The 26,107-nt window shown below is 48.5% G+C and overlaps 2 protein-coding genes across 2 annotated transcripts in view; both read right to left on the bottom strand.

Moving 5' to 3' along the window:
• Positions 1–17,840, bottom strand: part of HPSE (heparanase) — a 31,430-nt gene extending 13,590 nt beyond the window's left edge. Inside the window, exons 1-6 of the mRNA XM_045997707.1 lie at positions 17,467–17,840; positions 9,791–9,936; positions 7,935–8,060; positions 2,801–2,974; positions 643–811; positions 308–355 (exon numbers count right to left, since the gene is read on the bottom strand). Coding sequence (XP_045853663.1) covers positions 308–355; positions 643–811; positions 2,801–2,974; positions 7,935–8,060; positions 9,791–9,936; positions 17,467–17,696 — 893 coding nt within the window. The 5' untranslated portion in view covers positions 17,697–17,840. The remainder of the gene's footprint in view (positions 1–307; positions 356–642; positions 812–2,800; positions 2,975–7,934; positions 8,061–9,790; positions 9,937–17,466) is intronic.
• Positions 17,841–21,251: 3,411 nt separating this feature from the next.
• On the bottom strand, positions 21,252–23,644 carry LOC123932595. Its single transcript, XM_045990989.1, has 4 exons — positions 23,452–23,644; positions 22,980–23,388; positions 22,373–22,538; positions 21,252–21,487 (listed from the first exon to the last, which is right to left on the bottom strand). Exons 1-4 carry the CDS (start codon positions 23,642–23,644, stop codon positions 21,389–21,391), a joined length of 867 nt encoding a protein of 288 aa, XP_045846945.1. The 3' UTR covers positions 21,252–21,388.
• Positions 23,645–26,107: the final 2,463 nt, after the last annotated feature.

The raw sequence follows: 26,107 nt of genomic DNA, 5'->3' as shown, positions 1-26,107 counted from the left end.
AAAGACTGAAAGTGCAGGTGCTTGTGGGCTACCTGTCCCTCGGCAAACACATTGATTTTAGCTACTTATCTGCTTTATGATTTCAATGATAGTGTGCCTTGATCTTATAGAAACTACATTAGTTAAAATAAAGTTTAAAATTTTGTTTTACTAACATTCAAAGACTAGTACAGTGTTGCTTGAGAGATTATTTGTTTCTTACTTGAACTATGTCAATTAGCAGTTAAATGGAAATAATTTTTTGAAGCTAAAGAGTAAGTAAAACTAGCACTAGCTTCATAGCGCTAAGAGCAGGAGACGTACTTACTGGTGCCATGTGACCGAATCAATCACTTCTCCCCCAGTCTTCAGGAAACTAGAAAAAAAAGTCTATTATGACCTTTACTTAATCTTCATATGCACAAGGTTTTATTTCCTAGAAATGGGCTGATTACTGCCTTAGCCTCAGGCAAACACAAACTTCCTAATTCTGATAAAATTATATTGTAGGTTCCACTGGCCCTCGGATCCTTGGTATTCGGAGCCAGTCAATGTCTCCTCTTTTGGGAAAACATCTGCTTCGGTAGCAAATGGATTGAGAATTCTCCACCAGAGAGAAATACTATTTTTACAAAGAGTAGTTCTGCTTCCTCGAGTTCCTACCTCCTCAGTATCTTGACAGTCTTTCCTCGGGGCTGGCCAACATCAGGACCATAGAGATTTGAAGTTTTGAAAGTGGTTTTTTCTAGAAGTTTATGCAACTTGACAAAATCTTCTCCTAACTGCAATCCATCGATGAAAATACCAGCCTTCTTGCGGAAACTGTTAGGTTCTGAAAGACAGCAGTTCTCAAGGTAGTCACGTACCTAAGAATTTTATATCTGAAAACAAATTTAAAATGGCATATAAGAGCACAAAAACATTTCCCAGTTACAAAAACTTAGAATTCAAAGGCAAGGGGCGCCTGGGCGGCTCAGTCCTTGAGCGTCTGCCTTCAGCTCAGGGCATGATCCCGGGGTCCTGGGATCAAGCCCCGAATCAGGCTCCCTGCTCAGTGGGAAGCCTGCTTCTCCCTCTTGCACTCCCCCTACTTGTGTTGCCTTTCTCACTGTCAAATAAATAAATAAATGAAATTAAAAAAAAAAAAAAAGAATTCAAAGGCAAGGAAAGGAAAACCCCGCATTATGAAAAAGATACTTCAGTTAAACGCAAATGCAGTTGACATTACTAAAGTGTGAGGGAGTATTACAACTTATTATTAACTTACTATTATTAAACCTATTATTATTATTAAACTTACTATTAAACTAATGGATACTTGGGGAATAGTCTACATCCAGTATTTAATAAAGTGATTTCCTTAAAAAGGAGAAAAAGTTTGGGTAGGAGGGGAAGACGTTGAAAAACCGATTTCTACAATGCCATTAAAAGCCTTATTGGGACTGTTTATTCACAAATTGTCTTTGCAGGTGAGCCGGGAAGCAGCCAAGCTGAAGACATGGGAGGGAGGCACAGAACTGTTCAGTCTGCTTCCCCAAACACCTCGTACAGGCTCCTTGCTCCCTCCTCCTTCTCTCCGGAAAGCAGACCTTTTCCCCACAAAGAGGGCCCGAGGAAGAGGGAAACATGATGGCGTGGCTCTTGTACCATCCTCCGAAGAGCAGGAGTGGGGGATGGGCACAGCAGAAAGTAGGGAGGGAGGGAGATACACAGGTAAGGACAGGTTCAGGTGATCCGTCATGCATGTGGTTGCTGTTATCCGAAGTCACTCAGCATCTCGCTAAGGTACAATCCCCTCTGCCCCATGTGGTGTTCTGCGCTTCCCTTGCCAGTTACCTGCAGCAGCCTCATCCCCAGATCTGCCTGCAGACATCACTGTAGTCCATGGCCCCACAGACATGTGTCTTCTTTGTTTGCTCTCTTGTCGGTCTGGCTCCCTTCCTCTAGAACGGAACTCCCAAGAAAGCAGGGACCTTGCTCCGGAGCCAGACTTCCTGGGTTCAAACCCCAAGTCCTCCAGTTGTTAGACCAGCATCACACAGCTTAAATAGCTAACTAATAGCTAAATAGCGAAACTAAACTTAAGTAGCTAACCAATAATTAACATCTCTGTGTCTCTTTTGTCATCTGTAAAATGAAAGCCATAAGTGTATCTGTCCCAGGGTGGTTATAAAGAGAAAATAATACTTATTAAATGTGCAGAACAGTGCCTAGAATGTAGTATGTGCTCATTGTATTACTACGTCTCATTTCCCATTTTCGTTTCAGTTCCATTGGCTCATGTTTAAATGAGTGCGGCTAATCATTAGTACTTCAGTGAGAATTCACCTCAGGTTGCAAAAAGTGAAGAAGGAAACCATCAGGAGCTTGACGCATTCTGTACTAGGAACTTGTAGCTTGAGTACAGCATGATGGTTGGGATGGAGTTGCTGAGATTTAACTGACATGTAAGAAACAGAGAAATAAATGGAAAGGTAAGGGCCAAAGTGCCTGCTTCCCAGTGTTGCTGAGTCTAGCCTGCCAACCGTAATAGGTTTAAGCGATCCTGAAACTGTCAAGTGAGCCCAGGAGCTGTGGAAGTATCTGGGTCCAACCAGTTGTCTTCAGTTCAAGCACAACATAAACTAGGATTCACAATAGGTTCTAGGATATCTAAGGAGTGTTCTGCCAGAAGCAATTCCAAGAATTGCGTTGTTGAGCACTGCTACAGGTGTGCTGAGTCAAAAGCATGTTTGCTAATATTAAAAAGATTGTCATAAATAGGAAGAACTAAGCCAAAGGGGAATCTCCTTGCTAATAAAATGTTCCTGGGGGCACTTACCATTGCCTAGTTCCCAAGAAATGTTGTAATTCTTGGAAGAGCAATAGTCCAGGAGCAACTGAGCGTTAGAACTATTCCACTGCAAATCCGCTGTTCGTAGTAGAGCATTTAGCCCAAAGATCAAGTCCAGTCCTGAGCAGTTTGCAAAAGAATACAGCATATCCACGGAGCTTTCTAGAAGAAAAATGTTGCAATTTAATGGCTGGGTCAGCACTACAATATTGAAGGCCTCTAGATTTGTCCTCCAGCGAACTACTATTTTGGTTGTTAAACTGAAGGAATTACAGTCCTAATGAGTGACTATAATTATAAATACGAGACAAAAATTGGACAGGCAAATTAAATAATTAAAAATCAATAGGACTTCATTTACTTCAGCTGTTGACTCAACTTTCCATGCTGAACCATATAAAGTATCAGAAACTTTGGTCTGGCCCTTAGGTTTTGTTCAAATGACCTCAGGGGAACTCAAGCCCAGGCCAGACAGTCAGTCATTAGTCAGCGTAAGCCACACTGTTCATAACTGAAACATCTCTGCTCACAAACTCAGTCACAAAATATTTTGGTAAGTTTAACTATATTTAAAACTTTTTTTTTTTGAAAATTCATGTATTAGGTTTATTAATCTTAAATAGTAAAATTTTTTTAAAATATTTTATTTTGTTTGACAGAGAGAAAGATCACAAGTAGGCAGAGAGGCAGGCAGAGAGAGAGGAGGAAGCAGACTCCCTGTGGAGCAGAGAGCCCGATGCGGGGCTCGATCCCAGGACCCTGGGATCATGACCTGAGCTGAAGGCAGAGGCTTAACCCACTGAGCCACCCAGGCGCCCCTTAAATAAGTAAAATTCGACATTAAAAAATTGGCCTAGGGCAACAGATCTGTGGTTTCCAAACTACATGCGTGCCAAGACATCCTGGCAAGCCTCAAGAAATTCGCCACACAGCTGTCCGATTCAGCAAATGAAAATACAACTAGTTTAGTTTGGGCTTCGGATAAACGAGGAATAATTTTTACTCTATGTCTATGCGATATTTGAGAAATACTTACAGTAAAAAAATTGTTTTTCTGAAATTCAGACTCAACCAAGCAGCTATTCACACAATAGCTTTCGATGCGCAACGGAAACATCAACTTTGTTGGACACAACAAGAACTATTACTCATAGGTTCTTGGACCTAACAACTTAATAACTGAAACTCTTAGGTATTTACATGGGACTAGGTAAGATAAATTTAAAATTAAAAAATTTTAAAAAATTAGAGTCACTTCAGTGCTATAAAGGCTTGGGAACTTTTGAACTCAGCTTTTCTAACCATCAGCTAGTCTAAAGTCACCTCTTGAGAGTGGCAACGATGTCCGTTTGAATATCATCTATACCAAGTTGGGTATCATATGCACAATAAGCCTATAATTTTCACGTATATTTAGAGTTATTTGTTGACTGGAGATCCACTCTTGAGCTCTCCTCGTTTAAAACAATCTAAGCGAGTTACTGGGCAAGCGTAGTAGAGCGACCCTCAATGTAATATTGCCAGTGGAGGCTGGCAGGCAGGAACAACCCTCGCGAGTCGTCTGAGGTGTGTTAGGGGTGTGCTGTGTCACCCACATCCGCAGAGCAGTTACGGACAACAGGGTGGAAAAGCTCTCCAGTCCTGTGGCCCAGCTTCTACTGGATCCTGAGCCACGACTGGGAAGGCACAGAGCCTTGGGACTGCTGAGTTCTCCCCAAACTGTCACCCTCATTTTCCCACGAGGAAACTGACACCCAAGGACAGGAGGTACTTTGCCCAAGGCCACCAAGCTATTTGGTGGCAGCGTGCTCACTAGCGCCTGCTGTAAAGGGTGACTCGACTGTCCTGTCACAGCTCGAGGTTAGACCTTCATACTGCAAAACCATGCTCTAGGAAGTTTCCTGGATCAGGAATCCCAAGGCCTGAGCTCCAGGACACACTCTCCCATTTACAGACCATGTGATCTGGTGACGGGGGCTGTCCGCTCCGCCTCAGCCACGGATCCACGATCCTGGCACTAGCACCAAGAGGTGTCTACTCACAAAACCAAGGCTGAAACGATATGGATCAAAACCCACTGTGAACCATAAAAACCTTCACAGATATTAGGGACTGTCACTACCTAGTCCCTTTGTGGCATTTTCAAAAAACCTAGAATGCTTGCATTTCAGAGTATTTATTCAACTCATACTCGACTCTTGGTTTCATTTTTCCAAACGCACTTGGAATTTATATGGCTTAAAATTCTACTATATGCTTCCTACAGCATAATAGTAACATCTCCTAGAATAAGGGCTAAAAATTACTGAGTTGGAATCCACTCTTTAAAAAAAAACAACCCAGTCAGCCTACTCGGTCCTCAAAATAAGAACAATATGAAAACTCACTGCTAAGGGGCGCCTGGGTGGCTCAGTGGGTTAAGCCTCTGCCTTTGGTTCAGGTCATGATCTCAGGGTCCTGGGATTGAGTCTTGCAGTGGGCTCCCTGCTCAGTGGGGACCCTGCTTCTCCCTCTCCCTCTGCCTGCCACTCCCCCTGCTTGTTTCTCTCTCTCCTTCTCTCTGACAAATAAAAAACAAGATTAAAAAGAAAAGAAAACTCACAGCTAATTTTCCAATTCCCAATCATTACCCCTATTGTACAAGAGGGTGGAAAGATCCCTGGGACAAGGATAATCTAAAGGACACACTAAAACTGGCACTGATTCTTTCCACGTCTGTTTACTTAAATGTATCCACACTGATGGAGGCGGAGGAGTCAGGTCATGCGGAAGAGGGGTGGAGAAGGAGAGCCAAGAATTAGCTCATTAAGTATCTGAATAAGGAAGTTTCTTCCTACAGTCACACCCACAATTACATCTGGAACATTGCTTCCTTTTCCTATCCAAACAGGCTTACACCAGTTACAGTCTCGTGACAAATGTTTTTGTCATCTTCTACTTAGGAGAAACCCATCATCCAATGGGTCGTGTAATTGGAAAATTTACCCATATCTTCTAGGACACCTGCTTTAAGGGTGTGGGTCACTGACTAAGCAATTAGTCAGTGCCGTGATAGACACAGTTGAGGACAGTGTCCTTGCCACCACAGACGTCTGCAATCTCTTCCATTGGACAATGCCAGCTCAAGCTCCTCAGGCATCACCAACCTCAGCCATCAGGGCAGAACACTGTGTGGGAACACCTACAGGCTTCTGAGATACTTCTCCCTATAATGAGTTGGTGCCTACACTAAACACAGGACATTCCTATCTATGTTTCTAAGACATGTATGCTTAAATGACGAATTTCAAACCAGGAGTCAAACGTCTCCAAATATAAATAAACTATCCATATTTGTTAAATATTTTAGCCATAATGATATACTGGACGGTGGCTAACATAACATAATTTAAAAAAATAAATACTTAGCCAACAGGATGGCTGCAGTTATAATGACCTACTTACATAGTTAGTGAAGGAATTTTCTTCTGGTGTAGGAACTATGAAGGTCCTAGTCCCAGAGGCAGGGTAAGATGTGGAAACCTACCATCTTGATTCCAGAAAGACTGTGTAAAGTAGGAAACTGATAAACTGGTATAACATTTAACATGATGCAAAATAAAGTAGAAATCAATAGGTTACCTAATACCAGGGTAGTCCTCTCTTAGCAGACCTGTATCGTAAGGATTTATTATAGGTGACGGCTTACTGCTATGGTCTCTTGTACTCTTGTCATTCCCTTCATGGGATTGAGACGGCCCTGCATTATGCAAAATTCCATTCAATCATAGATCATGTTATTAAAGTGTCAGAGTTGTTCACCTTTCCCCCTTTAAAATACAATAAATAATTTAGAGGACTGCAATATCTATTAACATGTAAACCATTTTCTGATTTCTTAGGTATCACATCTTTTCTGTACTTTATAAATAAAAAATATTTTAAAAAACCCACTGGATACGTTGAAATCCAGATAGTATACAGTAAAACCTTACAAAGACAAATAATCTACTTCCAACAATGTGCTCTTAGAGATGCCGAGTGACTCAAATTAACTACGAGATAATTTATTTTTAAAAAATCAAAAGACTGTTGTAGGGTATCTGAGCAGGTTATACCCTTAACTGAGATCTGGGGCAACATCATCCCTTAGTTGGGTCTAAAACATCAACTTGCAGATAGAAATATTTTTCATAGTTAAATAAATAAGGATTGCTTGTTTCCGTTGTTTTAAAGCCCTACATGACAACATCATCCCATTCTGAAGACTCGATAACTGTTTCAGTGAATGGAAATAAATTCCTGTTCCTGGTTCATCAATCTAGTTCTATGTCTGCAAAGCCACAGTGGAAAGAAAAAGAGAGAGATGCTCGATGGCCAGCACTGTCTGGTATGACTCAGGCTTCCACTGCCTAATGGTACAGCAACTCGTCATAGGGGTTGCTTTAGGGAGAAGAGATGGAATGGATGACGATGTGTGAATGCTTTTCACAACTTGCTCTTTTTTCCCCTAAAGATTTATTTTTATTTTTATTTTATTTTATTTATTTTATTTTTTAAAGATTTTATTTATTTATTTATTTGACAGAGATCACAAGTAGATGGAGAGGCAGAGAGAGAGAGAGAGGGAAGCAGGCTCCCCACTGAGCAGAGAGCCCGATGCGGGGCTTGATCCCAGGACCCTGAGATCATGACCTGAGCCGAAGGCAGCGGCTTAACCCACTGAGCCACCCAGGTGCCCCATTTATTTTTATTTTTAAGTAATCTATACACTCAGCATGGGGCTCGAACCCCTAACCCTGAGATCAAAAGTCACAGGCTCTCCTGACTGAACTAGTCGGGCACCCCCATTATTTACTCTTCATACTTTTGTAGTTTATTCTCACACGTGGAACGTATCCGTGTCTTCCCCCTGGCTTCCTAGTTGCTCAGAGCAGTAAAGGTCATTATCAGCTCATGAATGTATGATTTCTAGATTTTACTTCATGGCTAATAGGCAAAGTCATGGGAAGAAATAAAAAAATCAGAAGTTTTGGTTTCGAGATTTCCCATAACTCTTGACACAACTGCTATAGGGCTTACGTGGTTCAAGCCCAAGTTCAAGCTACCCATGTATTTTGGGGGCTGGGACATCATCCCTTACTTGAGTAAGTGCTGTTCTTGAACTTCTTCTGAAACTGTTCTCTGAGCAGCAATCGTTCCTGGAGGGGCCACTCCATTTGCAGCCTCTTCTCTACCTCAGAAGGGATGGATCCAGACTTGCAAAGATCTACAAGTGGGAGAAACAGTTTAGAGAATCTCTTTTCACAGGGGTAAGGCTGCAATCCCATACATTTATTTTATTACCTATTTATGTGACCAAAGCAGGATAATTACATTTCTGGTTTTTAGGTATGAGGTCAGAGAAAGATATATTCTGTTACACACGTCAAATTTGCTGGCTAATCAATCACCACACATACGCGTGCGTGCACACACACACACTGAAAAGGGCAGTTTTCCTAAGAAACATTAGACATACCCTGGACACAGACACACTGGACATAAATTCAAGTTATTTAACAATTCAGAAGGCTCCTCAGAAACTTAAAATTGCTAGACAACCCCACCAAAGAAAACATAGTTCAATTCTCTTAAGATTCACTTTCAAAATACACAGAAATTTGTTTTGCTGGACTCTATCTGCTTCGTGATGATTTCCTCTTTCCATAATGGTGGGACAGGAAATATCGATTTGTTTTTTTTCCCTTCAAATATCGTATCCTCAGCGCTTCTGAGACCACAACACGGACAACTGGACAAGGCAACCACTGTGCCATAAGGCAGATCGTGTTTATCACAAGGCCGCAGAGCTGCTGGGCGCTGGCTGCAGGGCAGGCTGACCCGCCAACAGCTTCCTTTCTGGGAAGCGGCACGTTCTGGCCTCTGGCAGCCTGTGCTCATCCATCCCTGCTCAAGAAGATGTTTCAGAAGCACTTGACATCCCCCACCACCCACCACATATACACACAGGATGAGGAAAACGATGAGCAAAGGAGAGTTTCCTGTCTGAACTGAAGAGACCCTGCAAACACATGACTGATGGGAATGGTCAAGTCTAACATAAATTATTCCAATATGTCGTTTTAAGAGAATTCTCCCGTTTTTTTTTTTCACTTTTTCTAATTACTCTTCTATCAAGTTTAGCCCAATTACCAATTAACTATTCTGGACACTTCCTAACTGAGGAGAGTATGTAATATATGAAATATTGAAATATTATTCACTAATATATGTGCATACATCATTATAATTCAACTATATATACAGCATACTTTTCATAATTGCTACAATAATGATTTAACTTCCACTTGATGTCTGCATAGCACTTATGAAAGATGTAGGGCAAATCCTCGTTGCTCCCTAAAGCAGGTTCTCAGGGGGAGCCAACAGGCTTCCAAATATCAGAATCCCCCGAGGAGCTTGCTGAACTCGTAGTCTAAGGTTGGAACACAGAACTCAAATACTTGAACACACCCCAGGGGACTACGATGGTCAACAAAGTTTGACAATCACTGCCCAACAAATCAAATCGTAAAATCCATTCTACGCAGCAGAGCGTATCTCCGCACCCTCTTCTCGTACCTTCCATTCACATTCTATTTTCAGAATAAATGGGTTTCAATCCATTGCTTGTGTCTTCAGCTGGAAATACTCTTTTCAGTGTGACACATTTCTGTCCCCACACTCACTAAGCAGCCGTGTCCTTCAGCTACAATCATTGTTCTATTTACAGCACAATTAACTCTCAGTTACAATTTTTTGTGTGAGTCTCACGTTCCTGAAAACACTGGAAGGAAACCTGCCCCCTGCTCCCCCCTTTTGTGAGAGTGCCGCCTTGGGCAGTCGGGAGCCCTGGATTTCTTACTACTGGTTAGATGTCAGCCGGAACACTGCTCTGAGAACGCTCAAGACTGACTCAAGTGAATTAGAAAATATTGTGAATCTTTAAAGTTTCACCCTGGTTGACTTGAGACTGCCAGTAACTCCTCTCTTCAAAGGTCGGTTCTTTTTGGGGATCGAAAATGAGAAAGTCCGTCTTGGTGCCGCCAAATCGCAGGTACGCCGGAGACAATCCTCTTGCCAAAGTGCGAAGCTTCGGAGAACTGTTAGGAGATAAGCACGAAACTAAAGGTATGTTTTCCAGGACAATCCAGTCAAACATGTTGACTCTCGAGGTAGATCTATCTCTTAACATGTAGCTGTATGGGGCCTGGAGGGAGAAGTCCTATCGCTATACCAGGGAAGTCTTCTCAGCCTGAACCTTTCTAGGGCAAGGTCACACGTCTAGGTGCCTGTGGGCGGCTTGGAGCTCTGACTCTGGCAAGAACTTATATTTTAATTTGACAAGTAGGACAATGTTCAGAACTTTCAAAATACTCATAACCTTTTATGATGGATGGAAGGAAAGAGGTTAAAAGAGTGAGCACTATAGGAAAGAGGACTCTGTGTTTATTTTATTTTTTTTTAATTTAATTTTATTTTTCTAGTGTTCCAAGATCCAACAGTACATTAAGAAGATTATCTACCATGACCAGGTGGGATTTTTCCCTGGGATGCAAGGGTGGTTCAACATTCGCAAACCAACCAGCGTGACAGAACAGATCAGTAACAGAAGAGAGAAGAACCACATGGTCTTCTCAACTGATGCAGAAAAAGCATTTGACAAGACACAGCATCCGTTTCTGATGAAAACTGTTCAAAGTGGGGCGCCTGGGTGGCTCAGTGGGTTAAACCTCTGCCTTCGGCTCAGGTCATGGTCTCAGGGTCCTGGGATCGAGCCCCACATCGAGTCCCACATCGGGCTCCCTGCTCAGCGGGGAGCCTGCTTCCTCCCCTCTCTCTGCCTGCCTCTCTGCCTGCTTGTGATCTCTGTCTGTCAAATAAATAAATAAAATCTTAAAAAAAAAACTGTTCAAAGTATAGGGATAGAGGAAACATTCCTCAACTTCATCCAATCTATCTATGAAAAACCCACAGCAAATATCATCCTCAGTGGGGGAAAGCTCACAGCCTTCCCGCTGAGATCAGGAACACGACAAGGATGCCCACTCTCACCACTCTTGTTCAACATAGTATTAGAAGTTCTAGCAACGGCAATCAGACAACAAAGAGAAATAAAAGATACTCAGATTCGCAGTGAAGAAGTCAAACTCTCTCTCTTTGCAAATGACGTGATACTTCATACGGAAAACCCAAAAGACTCCACTCCCAAACTACTAGAACTCATACAGCAATTCAGTAATGTGGTGGGATACAAAATCAATGCACAGAAATCAGTTGCTTTCTTATACACTAACAATGAAAATACAGAAAGGGAAATGACAGAATCGAATCCATTTACTATAGCACCAAGAACTATAAGATACCTGGGAATAAACCTAACCAAAGAGGTAAAGGATCTGTACTCAAGGAACTACAGAACAGTCATGAAAGAAACTGAAGAAGATTCTGTGTTTCTTTGAAAAATAGATTGTCTTCAAAAATGTTATGTTCTCAGGGCCCCTGTGTGGCTCAGTAGGTTAAGCATCAGATTCTTGATTTTGACTTGGGTCATGATCTTGGTGTCTTGGGATGGATCCATGTCAGGCTCCATGCTCAGTGGGGAGTCTGTTGCTCAGGATTCTCTCCCTCTTCACCCCCCAACTTGCGCTCATGCCCTCTCAAAAATAAATAGATCTTGGGACACCTGGGTGGCTCAGTCAGTTAAGTGCCTGCCTTTGACTCAGGTCATGATCTCAGGCTCCTGGGATGGAGCCCCACATGAGGGGGGAGAGTCCTTGCTCAGCAGGGAGCCTCCTTCTCTCTCTCCTCCTCACTCCTGCTCAATCTCTCTCTCTCACTCAAGTAAGTAAATAAATAATTTTTTAAAGATTTTATTTTATTATTTGACAGAGATCACAAGTAGGCAGAGAGGCAGGCCGGCGGGGAGGGGATCCCGATGTGGGGCTCGATCCCAGGACTCTGGGATCATGACCTGAGCCGAAGGCAGAGACTATAACCCACTAAGCCACCCAGGCACCCAATAAATAAATAATCTTTAAAAATTATGAAATAAAATAAATCTTTTTAAAATGTAAAAAAAAAAGTTTATGTTCTCAGATAAGTTCATAAAAGAGTTAAGATTCTTCCTTTTCTCCCTAACACTGGCTTTCAAGGAAAACCATCCTTCTGAATTTCAGTCAAATGAATGAGAATTAGATAAGATTCTGATTCCTAATTTGACAAGTATTATGTATTTATTTAAGGGAAAGAGAGAAAGGTAGCTTGCACAAGTGGGGGAGGGCCAGAGGGAGAGAGAACCCCAAGCAGACTCCCTGCTCAGCACAGAACCCGGTTTGGGAAGGGGGTGGTGTTCGATCCCAGGGCCCTGAGATTGTGACCTGAGCCGGATCAAGAGCGGGCGCCTGACCGACTGAGCCCCGCAGGCGCCCCCCTGCAAACACGCGTGTTGCCGCAGGTGCACAGGCCGTTCCGAAGTGGTGCCAGGGGACGCACGAAGGACCCTAACCCGAGCTCTGGGCTGGAGGTAGGGGGTGCTTAGGGGTTATCTTATCCGGCCAGAGCCAGCGGGGTGGGACGGAAGCCAGCGCTCTGGGTGAGGGAGAGAAGGGGGTGGCAGAGAAACCGGCCCCGAAGAGCAGAAGATGCGGCCGGAGCCGCGGGAGCCCCCAAGTCCGGCCTCGCGTGAGGGACATGAGGGCGCCGTGCAGCTCCGGACGCACTGGGAGCAGTGAAAGGGCCTCGCCAGGCTTCTGTTCGGAGGACGGAGTCCACCTGCCGTGCGGACAAGTGACAGAGGGACTCAGACTGCGGTCGCGCTGACCTGCGCAGGACGGGACGGGCTGAGACAGGGTGACAGCCGTGGGGGGAACTCGAGACACCCGTGGACGCAGCAACACGGGACCCGGTGTCGAATCGGGTTACAGGAGAGCCGAGGTTACCCCCGGAGGCCGGTGACACCCGCTGGGACGAGGAACCGGTGACGGCCGGAGGCGGGGAGGAGGGCCGGGGAGGGGCTCCGCTTTGTCACACTGCCAGTGTTGAAGCGACCCCAGACAGCTGCCACCTGGTCTGGCCGGGTGCGCTGCCCGAGCCGAGGGACACACCGGAGACGCAGAATGAGGAGTCCTCGGTGTAAAGTCAGTGACTGGTAACCCCCGGCCCACGAGGAGCTTCCCCCAGTCCCTGCCCGCTGGCTCGGGGCCGCCCCGGGTCAGGCAGGACTCGTCCTTGGCGCCGTGACCGCGTCTCAAGACAGAGGAGGCTCGTGCAGACTTTCTGTGCAGCTGCCACAGCGGCGGATGCTCTCCGGGCAACGGAAGGAAAACTGGCACCACACGCGAGGGCCTGTATCTACCTCAGGACAGCGTCTGCGGCCAGGCTGGGTCAGACCCCAGAGCCCCCGAGCCTCCCCGAGGCCGTGAGGGCAGCACCTCCAGGGCTCCCAGTCGCACTGCCGCGCTCCGATGTTCCTCCAGTCGCTCCGCACTCCGGAGGTCGCTTCCTTAGCACTGCGGGGTCCCTCTCGATGCCCCGGGCCACGGACGCTCTGTCTTTCCAGTTGAGCAGAGTCTCCTCAGCACCGAGGCCAGAGCCGGGCACACAGCTGGTGCTCAATAAATACTCCTTACGTGAATGAACAAGCCAGTCCACCCTGACTGACGGAAGGGCCAGGGGGCCAGACAAAGCCTGTCTGTCTCCGAACACAGTCCAAACCCGACGCTCCGGCACCAGCCAAGTAAAGGAAATCACGTTTCAAAGGTATCGGTATTAAAGACCTTTTTGTTTGTCTCCTCTGCAAGGGAGCATTTTCTCGTTTTGAGGCAACAACGGCGATGCCCTCCGGCAAAACTCCAGGCTTCGACGGCTGCAAGACGTGTCATAAATGTAGCACCCATCGAAGGTGCACTATTTCGGGCACACGCCGCGGCTGGGGGGGCGGTGGGCGGAGGTGGGGGGGAGGGAGAGGGGGAAGGTGTGGGGGAGCTGGTGGGGGGAGGTGGGGGGAGATGGGGGGATCCACCACCACCGCGAGAGGAGCCGATACGCAAATAAAAAAAGACCCACATCAAAGCAGCCGCGGGTACTCTGCTCCCGGAGCGGTCTGCGAGGGGAAAGCAAAGTCTGCGGGCATTTCAGTTTTACCTCCTGTGTGGAAACAAGCTGCTTCTCCCGCCCGAAGCAGGCCGCCAGCTGGCACCCGCCCCCGCGGGCTGACAGCCGGTTGTGAGGCTCTGACGAGGAGCTGTTAAGCTGCGGGCGGTTTGAAATCACCTGGGGTGGGAGTGTTATACCACAGAAACCAGAAAAATCAGGAAAAAAAGGAAAAGAAAAGAAGAAAAAAATCAAACCCAAACCAGTCTCCCTTCTTCCCCAGAGCCAGTCGCTGAACAGGTCGGAGCGCACAGGGCAGCAATTCACGCCAGGAAGCAGGAGAGACCCCTCAGGAGATTATGTGACGTGGAGAGAAGGCCCAAGCCGGACGTCTGAGGGACATCCAACATCGAGGACAAGCTAGAGAAAGAGGTGATGAGGTGTTAGAGAGGTGGGGGGACCCCCGGAAATGGAAGTGACCCAGACCCGGAGGGATGAGAAAGTTTCACGGTCAACCTCGCCAAATGCTTCCAAGAGACTCCAGAACCGAATGCCACAGAGTGGGGCCTTCGACAGGAAACGTACTCTCTCATGGGAGTGGAGGCCAGAAATCCGAAACCCAGGTGTGGGCAAGGCCCTGCCGCCTCTGCACTTACAGGGAAGGACCTGTTCCAGGTTCCCTCCCAGCTTCCGGTGGCTCCCTGCAGCCCGGCACCCACCACTCGGTCTCCACACCCCTTCTCTCTGTGCGTAGGCATCTCCACATCTCCCCTTTTTGTAAGGACGTCAGTCAGAAGGGATGAGGGCCACCTCCATTCCACCACAACTAGGACTTTTTTAAAAATTATTTATTTATTTTTAAAATTTCTTTTCAGTGTACCAGAATTCATTGTTTATGCACCACACCCAGTGCTCCATGCAATCCGTGTCCTCCACAATACCCACCACCAGGCTTATCCAACCTCCCACTCCCTCCAAAACCCTCGGTTTGTTTCTCGGAATCCACAGTCTCTCATGGTTCGTCTCCCCCTCCGATTTCCCCCAACTGCCTTCTCCTCTCCATCTCCCCATGTCTTCCGTGTTATTCCTTATGCTCGGCAAGTAAGTAAGACCATATGACAATTAACTCTGCTTGACTTATTTCATTCAGCATAATCTCTTCCAGCCCCGTCCATGTTGCTACAAAAGTTGGGTATCCATACTTTCTGATGGAGGCATAATACTCCATAGTACTTTTATTTAGTTGACAGAGAGAAAGAGAGCAAAAGCAGAGGGAGCTACAGGCAGAGGAAGAAGCAGGCTCCCCGCTGAGCAGGAAGCCTGACACAGGATTCGATCCCAGGACCCTAAGATCATGACCTGAGCCGAAGGCAGATGCTTAACCCACTGAGCTGCCCAGGCGCCCCTTACTACAACTAGTTCTTAACCAATTGTATCTGCAATGGCACTATTTCCGGTTAAGCTCACACGCTGAGGTAGAGGGGTGAGGACTTCAGTGTGTGAATTGTGGGGGCAGCACCCAGGAAGGCAACCCATGACGGACACCAGACAGAAAGGTGTTCATTGGATTTTGCAATAAAAGGTACTGGTGATGTTGGAGAGATGGATTTTATGACACAACGATAGGGACATCGTGGTCGCAGATCAAGGAAGGAGTGGGTGGTAAGGAAGGCCACCAAGGGGAGAAGACAAAGAGGGGCCGTTCCTGCACAGGCACACGTGTGGAGATGGGAAAGACTTGAGGAGGTTTCCACATCGTGAGGAAGGACTCAGTCCAAACAGAGGTTAAAGACAAAGGAGAGAACAGATGACGGACAGAGCAAAGTCTTCCGGGAGGCAGGAGACGACAGAGAGTAGAGACACACTGGCCTGAGGACAGAGAAAGGAAGAAAGCTAGACACGGCCGTGGTATGTGTGCAGGTTTGGTGGCAAGAAGAGGAAGTTCTTGTCCACTGACTTCATTTGCTCTGGGAAAGAGAAACGTGGCCACAGGCTGAGAGTGCTGAGGCGGAGGTTCGATCAGAGCTTGAAGGAAGTGGAGGATGAGAGAGGCAGGGAGGTGAACATGCCCACGGTCAGGCACAGGGAGTTGTTTTTTTTTTTAAGATTTTATTTATTCATTTGACAGAGAGAGAGAGATCACAAGTAGGCAGAGAGGCAGGCAGAGAAAGAGGAGGAAGCAGGCTCCCTGCTGATCAGAGAGCCTGATGCGGGGCTCGATCCCAGGACCCTGAGATCATGACCCGAGCTGAAGGCAGCAGCTTAACCCACTGAGCCACCCAGGCGCCCCAGGCACAAGGAGTTTTTGATTGGGTTGTTGATTACTTACCTCTAGGAAGAAGGCAAACTGAAAAGATGCTCCTTTCCAATTCTAGAATGTTCTATCACTGGCATTTAAGTTCTGTGTACTCTACGTTCTCTAATAGCAAATGTGGAAAAGAGAAAAACCACATCTCTTGGCCATCATGGGACACCAGAACCATGCCATCTGATGAAATCTGCTCAGGCCTCTGTTGAACACCTCAGAGGTCTGGGCCCTGATTCTCCCACTCTCAAGCGGGGAGTTGCCAAGCTACTTGTAACAACCAAGCCACCCATCTTGGGTGGAGCTGGGAATCAAGCTGGTGTGGTCTGACCTCCAGTGTCTTCACCACTAGGCTAACTGCTTTTCTTTACAGAATAAATGAGCAAAATTAGCAATGGCCCCTGACAGCGAGGGCGCAGGCAGGAGAGCGTGCGGGTGTTTGCCAAAGAGGAGATTCTCGGCTGTTTGGGCTGGTTGCGGTGTGGCCATCTCTGGAGGCTCTCATGACCCAGATGAGTGGCCCAGATGACCCGGGACGGTCCCTGCAGCATCCTGCCCTGGGATCAGCCCGTACTCATGGGGCAACGGCCAGTGAACAAGCACTAGTCTGTCTCTCTTGGGCGAGAAAAAAACTACGGCTGGTTTTGCAGCCTCATGTTGGAAAAGTATCTTTTTATTCAGGCCCGGGAGTTCACTGCAATTGTCTCCTCTCATTTAGTTAATACTTAGATTTTTTAAAAAATGGTATAATACTGGAAATCTCTCCCTTGTGCTCACCTTTGCTACGAACCTACAACTGCTCTTCAAAAGTTTATTTTAAAATATATAAAATCATAGTTTATACACACACACTTATTTTCCTTTGAGACCTTTTTCAGCTGACTTTTTTTTTTTAAACCTTCCTAACAGAGTTTACGAGAGGGAAGCCTGGTCCGCGATCTAACCTGTCCTGCACTGCACTGCGAATTCGAGGGCTCACAGCCCTTCAGGCGCACTTGCCTGGGTCCCCTCCTCCAGGCGTATTTCTGGGGCAGGTGGAAAGTTTCCTTTCCAAACTGCCCGTAATACCTGGCCTTGGCTGGCGCTCAGGCAGCACCCGCTGTGTGGACGCAGGCGGGACAGAGCGGTTTGGGGGCGGCAGGCCCGGGACAGGGAGGGGGCAGGAGGGAGACCGAGCTTCGCGGGCGCGGGTGTCAGCAGGGCAGGACACAGGGGCGGGCAGGCCGGCGCTTACCCCAGGAAGGCGAGGAAGCGCGGGTCCGTGGCCAGGTTGGCGTCGATGGTGAAGGACAGGAAGGCGGGACTCACCCGCTGCACCGGCCGCTCCGTGGCCAAGTCCAGCTCCGCGGCGTCCTCGGCCTGCGCGGGTCCCGCCGGGGCGCCCGGGGAGAAGGGGCCGAGCGGCCCCAGGAGGAGCAGCAGCGGCGGCGCCAGCGGCAGCCCCGGCCTCCAGCGCGGCAGCATCTCGGGCTCACCTGGCCGCACCCCTGCCCCGCAGCCAAGACCGCGCGCGCCTCCGGCCCGGCCGCTGCGCCCTTTTCTCCCTCGCGCCTCACCCCTCCCACTCCCGCCCCGCACCCCTCCCACTCCCGCCCCGCACCCCTCCCGCTCCGCCCCGCACCCCTCCCACTCCCGGCCCGCACCCCTCCCACTGCGCGCCGCACCCCTCCCACTCCGCCCCGCACCCCTCCGCTCCGCCCCGCACCCCTCCCACTCCGCCCCGCACCCCTCCCACTCCCGCCCCGCACCCCTCCCACTGCGCGCCGCACCCCTCCCACTCCCGCCCCGCACCCCTCCCTCCGCTCCCTCTCCTCGCCGCCCCGCCCCCCGCTCACTCCCACTTCCTGAACGCTCGCCCTCGCGGCCGGCCCCGCCCCCTTGCGAACCCCCCACCCGCTCGGAGGGTCGGGCCTGGCCGGGGGCGAGCGCGGGGCACGGACCCCGGAGCACGGACCCCAGAGCACGAGGTGCGGCGCCGGGTCCCCGGACGCTGCGCTGTCGCTGCTGCCGCCCCGTCGGGCTGAAGCACGTCGTCCCGCGTCCTCGGACCCGCGTCTCCTCTCGCCCGCGAAGTCGCACTGCGCCCCCCGCCACGGAGAGACCGGCCTCAAAGCTCCCCGGACGCGCAGCCCGCGCGGGTCTCCCGGATTCGGAGCTTTGCCCTGTCCCCCCCCCCGCGAAGTCCCCCCCCTCGCGGGCAGACCCCGCCGCTGCCCCTCGTCGCCCCGGGGCGCAGCGCGCGTGCGAACAGCCCTTGCCCCGCCGCCGCCGCTTCCGTCGGTTCCGGGCGCCACGCGTCACGCTCCGGACTCGGCCCCGAGGCAGGGACGTGTCCGGGGGCCACAGCTGGGACGCGACGGTTGCACAACCCGGGCACGCGGCAGCTCGGCTCGGCTCAAGTGCAGCTTCCGGACCGCGGCTGTGCCCGGAAGGCCCCACGACGGCTCTCCCTGCGCCCCGAGCCTTTGTCGCGCAAGTTCCTGGGCTCGTGCTTGGCACCTCGTGGCCGCCCAGTACAGCTCTGCGGACTAAACGAATGACACCAAAACCCTTAAGGTTTTTTACTGCGTTTGCGCCACCTGTAGAGCAATAAATGAGAATGAACTGGGGGCACCTGGCTGGCTCAGTCTGCAGAGTATGGCAGCTCTTGGCCGCAAGGTCATGAGTTCAAGCCCCACTTTGGGTACAAAGCTTACTTTAAAAAAATGGGTAAACAAGAATGGATTGTTTTGAAATGTCTATCTAATTTGCATAGCTCTATTCTCAGGCAACTTAAAAGTTAACTATATAGGGACAGTTTGGAGTTTGTGTGGTATATCGTTACTATTTTACACGCGGAATCAACTTTATATCCTGAAACAGTACCTAAGAAAAAAATTCATAGTAAACACCAGGAGATGATACGGTGGTTGACATGGGGTGGGAAAGCAGACGCCTAGGCTCTTTCTCTGCCTTTGCCATGACATTGACCCAGATGCCGCCTCAAAGGACAAAACTCACAACAGTTTCTTTCAAATATTTGAGTGATTTGAAAAGTGGATCTCTGCAAGTTTTCTAAACAGTGAGGCCTCGTGACATCCTGAGATGTGGGCCAATGCAGTTCAGAAAGAAGTCACTCATACGGAAACTGGGAAGACATAAATGAGGAAGCAAAGAAAAGAAACTTGCACATATGATGGTCTGTGGTTGAGATTTGATGCTCGTCGGGCTCCTGGACCTACGCTGGTTTGATCTGTTGTGCCAGAGAAGTGATATTAATAGGAATGATCCTTTCAGAGACACTTTGGTCATTAGACACCCACATTCTTATGGCAAGCTCCAGTTTACACACACGCTAGTGAGAGCCCCTTATATGCATCCTAGCCACATCTTGAAAGGTTGTGGAAACTTGGCCACTTTTCCGCCTCCCAGAACCCCATTTCCTCATCTGTAAAGTGGCAATAAGGCTGCATATTTCACAACCCTTATTTCGAGAATTTACTTAATGTATGTAACACATCTAGCGCCATATACAATATGAGGTAGGTGTTCAACAGATGTTTTTATCAGTAGTAATATTTCATTTAATCCTTACAATAACCTTGTACAGTAGATTTAGACTCAGTCTTCTGATTCCAAGTCCAGGGTTTTCCCACCGTGTCACACAGATTTGGTGACTCCCAAGTTATGTGATGAGAATGAATTAGAAATGAAAATATTCAGGGGGCCTGAGTGTGCAGTTGGCTGCGCATGGGACTCTTGGTCTCCACTCAGGTCGCGATCTCATGGTGGCGGCCTCACAGTTGCGAGACTGAGCCCATGTCTGGCTCCACAGTCAGCACAGAGTCTGCTTGAGATTCTCTCTCCCTCTCCCCTTTCCCCTCCCACTCATGTGCTCTCTAAAATCAATCAATCAACCAATATTTAAAAAAAAGATTCTCTGCTCCTCTCCCTATGCCCCTCCCCCACCAAATAAATAAATAAATAAATAAAATCTTAAAAAAAAGAACTTCAAATGAACTAGGACAGTTCATGTGGATCATTTAATAATTATGAAATGGTGTCATTTCCATGTGGCCTTTGGGTTGATTTTCTCTAGTGGCATTGTGTTTTGAGGGACTCACACAAGGTCAACAAGTGGTCAACAGTTACTCAACTAGAAATGCTCATGAGACAACAGGCTGATTTCGGGGTGTCTTCAGAAAATAATCATTGTTTTACTCAACTGTACAGAAAATTAAATTTTTTTCTTAATGTAGAAATCCCTTAGTGGGGGTAATTTCCTAAGCATTTTTTGTTCCATTTAGGCTATCTAAATATTTCACACAAACTGCATTGTTTTGAGATATTGGGTTAGACTTATTAAATTTAAATTTTAGTTTGAATTTTTTGGTTCTCAAACTATACTGTAAAACAAGGGGACACTGAAAGCAAGTACGTGCCGGAGTCCGGAGAGAAGGATGTTAACCTGCATCGTGCCTGCTGTTCCTCGAGCTGCTCGCACATACTTGTCTACTCGTCTGGTCACTCGAATATTTACTGGGAGCCTACCAAGTGCCAAGCATTCAGCTAAGCAGCAGTAGCTTACATTCTCTTCTATCAAGTTTATATCTGGGGTTCCTGCATGGCTCAGTCCGCTTAGTGCCCAACTCTTGGTTTCAGCTCAAGTCACGATCTCAGAGTGGTGGGATCAGACCCCACATCGGGCTCTGGGCTCAGTGGAGTCTGCTTCTCTCCCTCTCTTTCTGTCCCTCCACCCGCTCACATTCTCTCTCTCTCTCTCTCTCTAAATAGATAAATCTTAAGAAAAAAAGTTTATGGGGTGCTTGGGTGGCTAAGTCTGTTAAGTGTCGGCCTTCAGCTCAGGTAGTGATTTCAGGGTCCTGGGATGGAGCCCCTGGCGGGGCCTCCCTGCCCAGTGGGGGGCCTTCTTCTCCCTCTCCAGCTGCCCCTCCTCCCTGCTCATGCTCTCTCTCTCAAATAAATGAATAAAATCTTTTTAAAAACTTTATGTTTATATATATCCTATACATACGTATTTCTCTGTGTCTGTAGGAAAGTGGCTCCTTGGATCCAGTAAGTGAGCCAGAGTGTGTCGGAGAAAGCAGGAAATGTCCTTAGAATAAGGACTCACAAGTTCCAGAGGTCACACACACACACAGTAATCAGGCAGGTTATTATGGCGTAGGCTGAGGGATTATCCAAAAGTCCCCAGAGGAGAGCTGACTGCCCAATCTTGGTCTCCTGTCTCCGGGATGATGAAGGCCCTGGAGAACCTATTAAAAAGGCACAATAAAGTGAATTAAGTGGGACATTATTCACTGTTACCTCCAGGCTCTGTAAACAGTGTAAACAATATAAACATGGGGCAGAAAAGGAAGAGTTCCAGGAAATGCACTGGAAATAGGGAAGTGGTTGGGACGGGGAAAGAGGGAGCAGGAGTCCTACCGTAGTGTTAGGTGTTCCAGAATACACATACCGTGTACTGCATTATTCCACACATCACATAACACACTTACATGCAAGATTCTCTGTTCTTGACTTTGACCCAGCATCGGGTAGTTTGGACTCTCTTGAGAAACAAGGGCTATGGGGGCGCCTGGGTGGCTCAGGGGGTTCAGCCTCTGCCTTCGGCTCAGGTCATGATCTCAGGGTCCTGGGATCGAGCCCCGCATCGGGCTCTCTGCTCAGCAGGGAGCCTGCTTCCTCCTCTCTCTCTCTGCCTGCCTCTCTGCCTACTGTGATCTCTGTCTGTCAAATAAATAAAATCTTAAAAAAAAGGACAAGTGCTACTTGTATTTGCCCGAAGAACACCAAACACTAGGTCAGAAGGATACGTGCACCCCTGCTTTTGGCTGCATCACTTACAGTAGCCGGATTATGCAAGCGGCCGGAACGTCCGCTGGTAAATAAGTGTGTAAGGAAGAAGTGGCGCGCGCGCACACACACACACACAGCGGAGAGTGACTCTGCCACAAAGAAGAATGACATCTTGCCATCTGCAACGACACGGACGGAGCTCGAGAGGATTGTGCTGAGTGAAGTCAGTCAGTCAGAGGAAGACAAATACCACAGGATTTCACTCATGTGCAGAATTTACGAAACAAAACGACGAACAAAGTAAAAGCAGAGAGAGACGGAGAGACAGACTCTTAACTTACTGGAAATGGCTCGCGGCCGGGAGGGGAGGCGAGCCGGGGAAGCGAGGAAGCGAAGAGTGTGCTGACCCCGAGGCGCGCCCGGAGAGGGACAGAACGGTGGCGCCGCTGCGTGTCCCGGCGCTCATCAGGACGCGCCGCTAACTGCACTGGAACGAACACTGTGACCCTGAAAGAGAAAGACGAGAAAGACGGGCTGTAACGCGAGAAGAAAGCTTGTCCTGTTCCGGGCGCTCGCGGTGAAAAGCTTAGCAGGAAGGTGAGACGTGAAGGAGCTGGTCCTTGCGGTGGAAGCGACGTCCTGGGGTGACTGGGCCCGTCAGGGCGAGGGTTTGCGCCCGGCCGCAGCGGAGGCGCCTGTTTGGCGCCACCGAGCGGGCAAAGCAATTGCTTCTACAACTTTTACTGACCAGGGGCTCAGGCGGGAGCGCGGTTAGACTTTGCCGGCAGATCGCGAGAGGAAAACGGACAACCCTAGGCGCGAGCCACGCGTCTCCCTAGGTCCCTGCATCCGAGGGCGGGTGGGCGTCCCCGGGCGCTGGCAGGGACCGATCTGCCCACGCAGGCGGCCCGTGCGCGTCTCCTCCTGAAGGGAAACTTGCGAAGGAACCTGTTCCAAATGCTGGCAACTGCCTCAGAACTGCCACGTGGACCAATGAACTCCGGTAGCGAAGACAGGACGGAGCGATGGCGAGACGGATAGTTCACGGCGTCAAGCCAGTTCCTGCGACCTTCCGGAGCCACGTGGTGGCCGCCGGTCCGCGGCCCTGGTCCGTCAGGCTGCAGGCCGGGGCGCAGGCGCAGTCGGGACGGGCCCGCGGACGCCCCGCAGGAGGAAGAGGGCGCGGGCGGGGGCGCCGTCAGACCCTCTGCGGCTGAGCCACTGTCGCGGCAGCGCCACGGGGGCACGACGCGCGTGGCGGCTCTGTCGCCCGTGTGTCCGGGAAGCACGCTGTCCCCGGCCGAAAGGGCAACGGCTTTGTCTCGTTCCTCACCGCGGACGCTGCTCTGTGCTCGGCCTCAGCCGGTCCAGACGCGCGCGAACGTCCGTCCAGGGCGACGGCGCAGGCGTGAGGCCCTACCGGGGGGACGGCTGCGCCTCGTCACCCGCGACAGCAAGACGAGTGACATAAGCCGCGGCCGGACTTGCGGGGCGGGACGGCGGCCGCCAGGGGCTGGGCAAGGGCTGCTCCGCCGAGGCCCAGACCGGCCAGTGGGAAGGCCCTGCAGGTCGGTCCGCAGCGGCCGAGGTGAAGACAGTTGAAACGGGTTCATGTGACGTTTTTACCACAGTAAAAGCATTTTAGCTAGTGCACACAGAAAAAGACCAGAAAAGGAAAAAAGTATCTCCACACGATTGCAGCCCGGAAACAACAGCATTAACGGACCCGCTTCTTTCCTGCGTTTCTCCTTGCGCGCGCGCGGTCTTAATGAAATTTGGGATCGTACCCACTTAGCAAAGACGGGGTAAAGAGGGCATCTGCTCGTTCGGAGAATACGTTTTCATGCCGTCTCCATGACTGCCCAGGTCTCTGCCATACTAGATGTGCGGCCGAATGAAACTTTGGCAGTCGTTCTCAACGCGTTTGGTCTCAGGACCCCTTTATGCAATTAAAAATTACCAAGATTACCAAAGAATTTGTGTGCGTGTGTGCAGTATATCTGTGATGTCTAATGTACTAAATACTAAACTGATAAATTAGGGCGCCTGGGCGGCTCCGTGGGTTAAGCGTCTGTCGTTGGCTCCAGTCATGATCTCAGGGTCCTGGGATCGAGCCCCACACTGGGCTCCCTGCTCGGCGGGGAGCCTGCTTCTCCCTCTGTCCCCTCCCTCGCTTGTGCGCGCTCTCTCTCTCTCTCTCAAATAAATAGAATTGTTAGAAAACTTAGTAACTTATAAATAATTAATTTAAAAATAACTATAATGAACTCATTGGATATTAATATAAATACAATCTTTATGAGAGATAGCCGTATCTTCTCTCCTTTTTATTTATTTATTTATTTTAGAGAAAGAGAGCGAGCGAGCACAGAGGAGAGAGAGAGAAAGAAAATGCCAAGCAGTCCCCACACCCAGGGAAGAGCCTGATGCAGGATCTCATGACGCTGAGATCATAACATAAGCAGAAATCAAGAACCGGAGGCCCAACTGACTGAGCCACCAGGAGCCCTAGCTACAGTCTCTGACATTTGTGGAGGGCGGCCTTGTTCTACATTCTGTCGGTCTTTTTTATATGTAGCTTAATAGGAGACAGCTGGATTCTCCTATCAATCTCTGTAATTAATGTGTTGTGACATTACATACGTAACTTCTAGAAAACTACTCTGTACTCTAAGGCAAGAAGGAAAATGGAAATTATTATGTATTATCGTGGAAAGAGTTTTGACCTTGCAAGGCTGTCTGGACTTTTCATGGACTGTGGACCACTGTTGTTTTATAGATATTGCTTATGTTCTTAACATTTTTTTAAAAATTTCAGCATGATTGAGGAATAGCAACAAAATAAGGTGTTTAAGGTATACAATGTGATTTCTTTTGTTAAAAAATATTTTATTTATTTATTTGACAGAGAGACAGAGATCACAAGTAGGCAGAGAGGCAGGCAGAGAGAGAGGGGGAAGCAGGCCCCCTGCTGAGCAGAGAGTCTGATGCTGGACTCGATCCCAGGACCCTGAGATCATGACCTGAGCCAAAGGCAGAAGCTTAATTAACCTCCTGAGCCACCCAGGCGCCCTACAATGTGATTTCTTAATATGTGCATACATTGTGGAAAAATTCCCCCGTCTAATTAATTAATACATCCATCACTTTACGTGTTTATCTTTGTGTGCATGTGTGTGAACATTTAAAGTCTACTTTCTGAGCAGATTTCAATCATACAATACAGCGTTATTGACCGTAGTCACCGTGTTTCACACTAGATCCTCGGACCTCATCATCCTATAGCTGAACATTTGTAACCTTTCAGCAACCTCTCTATGTTCGTTTTTCTTTCTGGTCTTCCCTTTCGAACAAGTAGTCAGCCAGGCTCATTGCGGGGACTGGGGGAGGGGGTGAAAAGGGAAAGAAAAAAATGCTTTCTTTTCCAAAAGCCTAACCCTAAATCCATGAAGGAGATTGTATGAGGTGCATGAGAGGTAACATTTCCTCCTGGCGCAGGCTCCCGACCTGGCACGTATCGGGACACACACACACAACTACAGCATTTGCAGGGCATTCTGCAGGAAGCTAATGCTTCGGAGGAAATCTATATACACACTTGGTGAGAAATGCTTTCCATTTTGTATGTTATATAATTACGATAAGAAAAATAAATGCAGAGCCTATGTTTGCTAAATAACTTCCACATATTGTCTCTTCCATTTTTTTAAACAAAAGACTGGAGTTTGATTTCATGAACAAAACTTTTAATATCCAAGGTTGTGTCTCAAATGGCTGTTCGCCGTCTTGATGAAAAATTTCAAATGATAATCTCTTCGAACCCCTTTTTTTTTAACTTGAAATACATTAGTTTCATTACATTAGTGTGTTACATTAGTTTCAGAGGTACAACACGGGGATTTGACAAGTCCGTATGTTACACCAGGTCCACGGCAAGGGTAGCTACCACTTGTCACCGCACAGCACCACTAGAACACCACGGATGACATCCCTGTGCCGAACTTGTTATTCCTGAGACTTACTCATCCCCTAACTGGAAGCCAGTTCCTCTCTCTCCCCTTCACCCATTTTACCCA

This window comes from Meles meles, chromosome 2 (assembly GCF_922984935.1).
Source record: "Meles meles chromosome 2, mMelMel3.1 paternal haplotype, whole genome shotgun sequence".
NCBI classification, from domain to species: domain Eukaryota; kingdom Metazoa; phylum Chordata; class Mammalia; order Carnivora; family Mustelidae; genus Meles; species Meles meles.
Note: the sequence above shows the minus strand (reverse complement) of the source record. Positions and strands in the feature narration are given on the sequence as shown.

Excerpts from the sequence above, each read along its gene's own strand:
- LOC123932595 (XM_045990989.1), bottom strand. The coding sequence starts at position 23,644 with ATGAACCCGTTTCAACTGTCTTCACCTCGGCCGCTGCGGACCGACCTG. Across the intron at positions 23,389-23,451 it reads GAGGCGCAGCCGTCCCCCCG|GCCGAGCACAGAGCAGCGTC; the intron begins GTAGGGCCTCAC and ends GGACCGGCTGAG. Across the intron at positions 21,488-22,372 it reads CCGGCCGCGAGCCATTTCCA|GTTCTCCAGGGCCTTCATCA; the intron begins GTAAGTTAAGAG and ends CCTTTTTAATAG.